Source organism: Primulina huaijiensis, chromosome 11 (assembly GCF_012295235.1).
Source record: "Primulina huaijiensis isolate GDHJ02 chromosome 11, ASM1229523v2, whole genome shotgun sequence".
NCBI lineage: Eukaryota > Viridiplantae > Streptophyta > Magnoliopsida > Lamiales > Gesneriaceae > Primulina > Primulina huaijiensis.
The window spans coordinates 23,904,061-23,911,693 of record NC_133316.1 but is presented as its reverse complement, the minus strand read 5'-3'; the positions used below and the strand labels follow the sequence as shown (position 1 = coordinate 23,911,693).

Below are 7,633 nucleotides of genomic sequence, written 5' to 3'. Positions count from 1 at the left end.
TTGTCTGTGAATATATCTATACTTTAAACGTTTTATAAGGTGCAGTTTAAATTGTTATTTTCAAAATATATATTAATAATGAAAGATTAATTATAAAAGTTTTCATAGTGGCATCGGTCCCATATGACTACACATAAGTCTTTTTTTTACCAGACTCTCAGAACTTGAGATCTCGTATCAAATTTAGTATTTTGGTGTCATATGAGTTGTAAAATTTATAGACAAAAACTTGTATGAGATGGTCTCACGGGTCGTATTTTGTGAGACGGATCTCTTATTTGGGTCATCCATGAAAAAATATTACTTTTTAGAGTGAGTCTCGTGTGAGACCGTCTCACGGATCTTAATCTGTGAGACGAGTCAAACCTACCAATATTCACAATAAAAAGTAATACTCTTAGCATAAAAAATAATATTTTTTCATAGATTACCCAAATAAAAATCCGTCTCACAAAATACGACCCGTGAGACCGTCTCACACAAGTTTTTTACTACTTTTTATGCTAAGAGTATTACTTTTTATTGTTAATATTGTTAGGATTGACCCGTCTCACAGATAAAGATTCATGAGACCGTCTCACAAAAGACATACTCAAATTTATATATATATATACACTATATTTTAATTTCAAAATAAAAAAGTAAGTTATCCATTATCCGCGTGTGTATTAAGAAAAGTCGGTTTTTAGGTAATAGGGTATTAATTGATGAAAATGTATCATTTAAAAGTTCAACCGTCTTCGTTGATGAGATTGGAATTTGATTCCTACTCATTTATTATAGGAGTTTGGACCAATAAATAAATAATATAATTATTAAGTTCACCTTTTTTTAAATTTTTTTTTTTGAAATGCTATTATATTTTAATGTTTGAATTGAAATATGCGACTTTTCATTCATGTTTGAATGCAATTAAATTATCATCACACTTCATATAATTGCCCTTAACACAGTCAACTGAAGCTTCACCATTAATGTTTTAACTTTATAGTTGTTGTATTTTTAAGTTTGACTGGATTTAATCCAACAAAATAAGTTATAAAACAGTTGTACTAAAAGGCAGCCTTTTTTTTTCCTTTGCCTCATAAATTACATGGTATACTTTTTACTATGGCGAAGTTTCATGTATAGTACCATTTTTTAAAATTAAATTAAAAAGGGAGGGTGTCTGAAAATCTTAATCCACCAGTCAGTCATTGCGTACTTCACTTTCCTGCGTCGGTTATCTTCAGTGTTTTGCTATGGCGACGAAGTCGTTCGTCCAAGTCCAACCGGACTCTCATTTTCCGATTCAGAACCTTCCGTTTGGTGTGTTCAAGCGCGAGCCGAATTCCGAGCCTAGACCGGGGGTCGCCATTGGAGATTACGTCTTGGATCTCTCCATCATTTCCTCCGCTGGTCTCTTCGATGGAAAGTTTCTCAAAAATTCCGATTGCTTCAATCAGGTGTGTTTTTTTTTTAAAAAAAAATCGACGTTACCTTTACTCGATTTAATTCCAGATTTCCAAGTAAGGAGAGATTTTTAGTGCTTAATGCTCTCGTGTGAAATACTTAGTAGTGGATATACACGATCTTTGGTTGATCTCGTACTTTAATACTCTAATGCAGCCTCAGTGAGTGGTTTCATAATAAAAAAAGCCGAAGTTATATGGGAAGCGAGTAATTTAATCGATTGTTTTTAATGAATTTACTCGAAGTGAATAGCATCACGGAGTTTAAAATTTAAGTGCGCCGTAGTAACTCTATGTTTGAGAAAAAAACTGAGAAGATGGAATCGGAGTTTACAGTTAGATACTAAACCATTTATAATCAATGCTTGAGTGAATGTGCCCATATTACTTCTAAATTCTAATTTGGTTGGAAGGAAGTTGTGTATGTTAATCTGCACTGCATAATCGGAATACAGTGTATAATCTACGATTTAATGCTGGAAAATGTCCTATGCAACAGCCTAATCTTAACAAGTTTTTGGGATTGGGACGACCGGCATGGAGGGAAGCTCGTGCTACATTGCAAAAGCTATTGTCAGGTGGTCTACTCACCTTCTGTATCGCACAAATTATATTTACCTGCCTTGCTAAAGTTATAGTAACATTCTATAATTGTCACTAGATTTCATCAATTATATGTGATTTTATTGCATAGTTGAAACAGTAAATTAGTTGTTTACGACCTGCAGTTTCAGTGCTTGATTGTTTAATCTCTGAATGCAGCCGATGAACCAAAACTGCGTGATAACGAAATTATAAAACAGAAAGCCCTTGTGCCGATGGTAAGAGATTCTTACTGCTTAAAAACTGCTTGTAATTAATAATTTGCTGTATTTCTGTTTTAATCGACAGTGATGTGCTAGGATAAGGTCCAAATGCTTCTTCCTATTGCAATAGGAGACTACACGGACTTCTTTGCATCTAAGCATCATGCCAAGAACTGTGGACTTATATTTCGAGGCCCAGAAAACCCAATTAACCCAAATTGGTATCGCAATTTATTGTCTTCCCTCGCAACCCATAGCTCTTGGGGTTTTTTAAACTTTTCTTTTTGGTGACTGAATATTTTTCAGGTTTCATATTCCTATTGCTTATCATGGGCGTGCATCCTCTATTGTCATCTCTGGAACTGATATTATTCGACCTAGGTTACAAAATCCAGCCTCCCTTCTTTTTTATTACCAAACTTAATTTTCCTGCTTTTTTCTACCAAAATAATTATTAAAAATCCGATACCATCCAATTCCGGGTGATATAACTGTTGGGTGCTTTTACTGTCTATTGCTATCAATCAATCTTTAAAAATTGTATTTGAGGTTCTTAAAGTAAATCAGTGACTGTTATCATGTTTCGTCTAGAGGTCAAGGTTATCCGACTGGAAATTCTGCTCCCTTCTTTGGACCTTCTCGTAAATTGGACTTTGAACTGGAAATGGTGAGCTTTCATACCATAGAATCTAACTTGATAGTTCCTTATGGTATAAATTTCAAGTGGAGTGCAACTGTTTTGTTGTCCTGTGAATCCATCTTGGTAGATATTATTCCAACTACCTGCTTTTTTAGACCTACATGCATGTTTTCTGAAAATTGCTGTCTTTTAGGCTGCCGTAGTTGGTCCTGGAAATGGATTAGGGAAGCTCATTGATATTAACGAGGCGGCAGATCATATATTTGGACTTGTCTTAATGAACGACTGGAGTGGTATACATACACTTTCTCCGTGTCTTCATTATGTTCTTCAGATTAAATCACACTGAATTTGATTGATTTGATATATTTATTTCAACGATAATGAGAAGTTGGTTTTGACAGCAAGGGATATTCAGGCATGGGAATATGTGCCTCTTGGACCTTTCCTTGGTAAAAGTTTTGGTAAGAGTTCATCGCATTATTGATTGTGAACCGTGTTCTTTAAATGAGTCAAAATTTCTATGGTGTGTCTGAGTGCTGATGTCCGATTTTTACTCTGATTAAATTGTACATCTTTAACTCTGTGGGAAAGTATCAAATACTCAACTTTTGCCATTTGTTTCTACTGCAGGCACGACTATATCTCCATGGATTGTAACCTTGGACGCTTTAGAACCATTTGCCATTGATGCTCCAGAGCAGGTGCTTGTTTGCATCAGACAGCGTGCCAGCTACATGCATTTTGCAAAAGCATAATAATTTCTGTAATGTTAATTGCAGAATCCTCCTCCCTTGCCGTATCTCACTGAGAAGAAATCCAAGAACTACGATATTTCATTGCAGGTGTAGTCTGCTCTATATCCATGCATCGGTGATCGATAATACTCTCTCCTAATGCATCTTTTCAGTCTATACATTTCTGGAGCAAAATTTTCCACCGCTAAACTGTCAAGACTTGAGAGCATGTTTTAAAATTTTATACATACTGAAGAAAATGTTCTTACCAGGTTTCTATAACACCTGCTGGACACGAAGAAACATGCATAGTCACAAGAAGCAACTTCAAGAACTTGTATGCCGTTAGCTTGGTTTCAATTTGACGATTTCTTTTCACTTAATGATAACAGTACTGTTGAGAAATTGATGCTAATTTATTTGCTTTGTGGTACAGGTATTGGACAATCACTCAACAACTTGCTCACCATACTATCAATGGTTGCAACTTAAGGCCTGGTGACATCTTTGGAACTGGAACTATTAGTGGTCCTGTAAGATTGAATTCTGAGATAAACTTGTAATGCAGTCATTTATGTTGCCTTCCTCCTGTTCTAACACATGTTAATATTCATCACATTTGTGTTTCGGCCTGCTTGTCAAATGTCCATTCCCCGACTTCAACTACAGGAACCTGAATCATACGGATGCTTGCTAGAGTTAACATGGAACGGGCAAAAGCCATTATCTCTAGGTGGATCCACTCGTACATTTCTTGAAGACGGGGATGAAGTCATTTTTACCGGGTGTTGCAAGGTTAATTTCTGTGGACATATCATCTTGAAGACGGGGATGAAGTTCACTTTTTTTTTTCTTTGCTCTTTTCTGCCACAAATTTTCAGTTTCACGGAGTGATTACTTCTTTCAATTTCAGGGGGAAGGTTACAGTGTTGGCTTCGGAATGTGCTCTGGGAAGATTAGTCCATCGCCTCCCTGAAAACTCAATCTTAATTAGATTTTTTGTGTTTGCTATCATGACTTCCATGTGTGCTAGGTTTTGCTGGTGGGTAGGCCAGAATTATCAGGGCTTAAAATGTGAAGATTTCTTAGAACAATCTTTATATTGCAAAAATTCCGTGGCTGTCAGATTTTTGTGTCCTTTTTAAATAGTGAAAGCCTGCTTGTTAGTACAACTTCTTATGACTAGTAGTAGTCAATCTAACTGAGTGGATATTCTTGTTTCTACAGACCACCTAATAGCCACATGCGTAGACCTTTAGAAACAATTGAAATTCTTGAAAATGAAACAGAAGCATCTCATAAAATGTTAAATTCACCACATCAAAACTACACCATCATCCTCTAAACAGAAAAACTGCATTTACACTGTGACGAGCACTTTTTGCAGTCCTCTAACCTTCGATACTCGCCCCTCCAATCACATCTCTTGTTGCATTTGGTATGCGGGCTGCCCCCCTGAAGACACCCGTCCATGCATTGCATAATATATACACATCCAGGGCACCATCAACTACCATCAGATGGGCAGCCAACAGAAGGCAAACTCATCTCCCACAATAAGATCAGCGTTATAACACCGCACAAAATCATAATTCTCGGCATCTTAGAGTTTCCACAAAGCCAAGTTATGATTCACGCTTTAGCTTACATTGGCGCATTTGAACATTTAAGCCATTTCTGAGATTGGTGGAGTGTTTTCTTGGATAGCACGGTATTTGTTTCTCCTCGGTTTTGCCTATGAGCTATTCGTTATCCTCTGCGTAGCTTTTATCTATATGTTTCTTTGGTTTAATTTATTGATTCATTTGATATAGTGTGTTCGATTTCTCATTCCATAAATTTATTTTAAATAAATATCAAGTATTTTGTCACAATTTGACCAATATCAGATTGAACGAGAAATTTAATTTCATTGGGTCGGCGCTACCCAAACGAGCAGCACAATAAATTCGACCAATCTATGACACAGTTTCAAACACATAATAACTTCAGTTGCCAAGACACGAGAATAGTAGTCGTTTTAAAATTTTATTTGAAAAGATGTAAATTATCGTAGTTAGAAATTAAATATTTAACGAGTATCTATTTGACAAACAACTTTTTAACATGTACAATTATTGCGCCATGGATAATGCAGTGGTATAACCCTTTCCGAAGTAATACCTACTAAAATTACAATCGTATATTTGTATCTGTAAGAGGAAAAAATAGAGTCAGTTGACCGCCAAACCAACCACCCTCGCGACGTCTTTCGCGAACGTGCCGACAGCGAAGAGCTCCGCCAGCCCCCTCTCGGCCCCGCCGCACCGCAACAACGGCGGGAAGAACAGTGAAAATCCGGTGACCATCACGAATCCAACGGTCAAGATTGTCGAGACAGCCATCGGCAACTGCCACCTGCCGTTTACAACCTTCTTGATAGCAATCTCAACATTCAAGCACACACCGTGCAGCAAAAAGAACCAAGTGATTTCCCAGGTGGGCTTCACCCGGCCCAGGTAAAAGAATATGAGCTCGTGAATCAGGCCCGACACGACGAATGTGGACATCACCGCTGGCAGCGGGGCCCAGTCTCGGCCCATTAGGCCCGTCGACCAGTGTAGAACTGGAATGTACAGAGTGGGGCGCAGTATCCGCGTGACCATGAGGTTCCACCGACGCCCCCAGAAATCTTGCAGAGAAGTCGAAAGGTATGGCTCGTTGAACTGCGGCTCCAGCTCCGCGCCGAGCAAGCTGCGAGCCATGGCTGCAGCAATGGCTAGCATAATCTCCAAGGCAGAGTATATGTGGAAACAGTATATCACCAGAATGAGTCTTGGATGGATGTATTCCTCGAAGCTATATATTTTGACTATTAACGCCAATAACAAACCCTTCATCGCATAGTTTTTTATCGACCTATGGGCATATTTAGGGGTGATCGAAGTTTCATTTTCTTCGGTCTTCTTATGTGGGTTATGTTGTATGAGTTTAATAGGAAGGCAAGCAACGGCCAGGAATCGTGGGAAAGAAATTGAAGGATTGGCTAAAGGGCCTCTGTTAAAAGCGAACATCAACAGCTTGAAGTTGGTAAGCCAAGCGAGGAAGAAGGCGGTGACACCGCCGAGGTGCATGGAGTGCAACTGCAACGGGAGGAGAAGGAACAGGCACACCACCGGGAGGAAACAGGCGAGTCTGGTGACTCCTCCGGTTAATATCTTACCGGAAAAATAGCAGTAGAACAAAGATATGTACGCTGATAACCATACCTTGATGAAGCTGCTGATTTCTCCTTCCGCCCAATACATAATCACATTCTTTATCTGATCGCCCGCCATTAATTTGTGTGCGCGGGATGGTTGGTACGTAACTAGGTGGGTTGCTTCGATTAGCTCAGGTCGCATTTAACCTGCGGAGCCACCGTTGAACACAATGGAGAATCCTGTTATAAGTTGGAATAATGTTACTCTACATTCTTGACGTTTAATAATATTATTATAAGCAACAGTCGTTGTTGTGGACACATCATGCTATATAATATTCATAATTAATAAGGTGTAACTAATTTAAATTTTTTTTATAATCAATATATATAGATAATTTAAAAATTATTTATAAAAAATGTTGCAAAATATTTCTTCTGTCAGTATCGACAGTACATAAAACGCAAAGTCGTCGTCGCCTGGAAGTGAAAGTTATACTAGCTAGGACGCTTCTGCGAACGTTTATAGATCACATGGTTTATATATATTTTATGGAGATATATTTCTTCGAAAATAATCAGAATAAATTTGGACAGAAATAAATGTTATATGAATATATATTATAAAATATTTGTATTTGTCATCCAAATACTCATAATTTTGTTTCATTAAAGAAATGGACACAGGTGCTCGTTCTTATGAGTGGATTAGAGTCACTGATCGTGGCATTTCCCGGTATGCCCAAATTTTAGTTTCAGAAACATTACGAAACCAAGATTTGTTTGTCTTTCTAAGAAATAAAATACAAAACGATACC

General features: G+C 37.6%; 2 protein-coding genes across 2 annotated transcripts; one reads left to right on the top strand and one right to left on the bottom strand.

The window, feature by feature from the left end:
• The first annotated feature begins 1,169 nt into the window (after positions 1–1,169).
• On the top strand, positions 1,170–4,806 carry LOC140987109 (fumarylacetoacetase-like). The gene is made up of 14 exons (XM_073455511.1): positions 1,170–1,445; positions 1,951–2,029; positions 2,214–2,272; positions 2,354–2,478; positions 2,564–2,638; positions 2,849–2,924; positions 3,091–3,190; positions 3,302–3,361; positions 3,531–3,601; positions 3,680–3,742; positions 3,907–3,971; positions 4,071–4,167; positions 4,304–4,429; positions 4,548–4,806. The coding sequence occupies exons 1-14, from the start codon at positions 1,242–1,244 to the stop codon at positions 4,608–4,610; spliced, it is 1,263 nt and encodes a 420-aa protein (XP_073311612.1). The 5' UTR covers positions 1,170–1,241; the 3' UTR covers positions 4,611–4,806.
• An 868-nt stretch (positions 4,807–5,674) lies between these two features.
• On the bottom strand, positions 5,675–7,080 carry LOC140988589 (acyl-CoA--sterol O-acyltransferase 1-like). Its single transcript, XM_073457604.1, has one exon. It carries the CDS (start codon positions 7,015–7,017, stop codon positions 5,848–5,850), a length of 1,170 nt encoding a protein of 389 aa, XP_073313705.1. The 5' UTR covers positions 7,018–7,080; the 3' UTR covers positions 5,675–5,847.
• Positions 7,081–7,633: the final 553 nt, after the last annotated feature.

What these genes read in the sequence shown, in the direction of transcription:
- LOC140988589 (XM_073457604.1), bottom strand. Translation starts at nt 7,017, where the DNA reads ATGCGACCTGAGCTAATCGAAGCAACCCACCTAGTTACGTACCAACCA.
- LOC140987109 (XM_073455511.1), top strand. Translation starts at nt 1,242, where the DNA reads ATGGCGACGAAGTCGTTCGTCCAAGTCCAACCGGACTCTCATTTTCCG. An exon ending in ATTGCAAAAGCTATTGTCAG is followed by an intron (nt 2,030 to 2,213) that starts GTGGTCTACTCA and finishes CTCTGAATGCAG; the next exon opens with CCGATGAACCAAAACTGCGT. An exon ending in CTGGAACTATTAGTGGTCCT is followed by an intron (nt 4,168 to 4,303) that starts GTAAGATTGAAT and finishes CTTCAACTACAG; the next exon opens with GAACCTGAATCATACGGATG.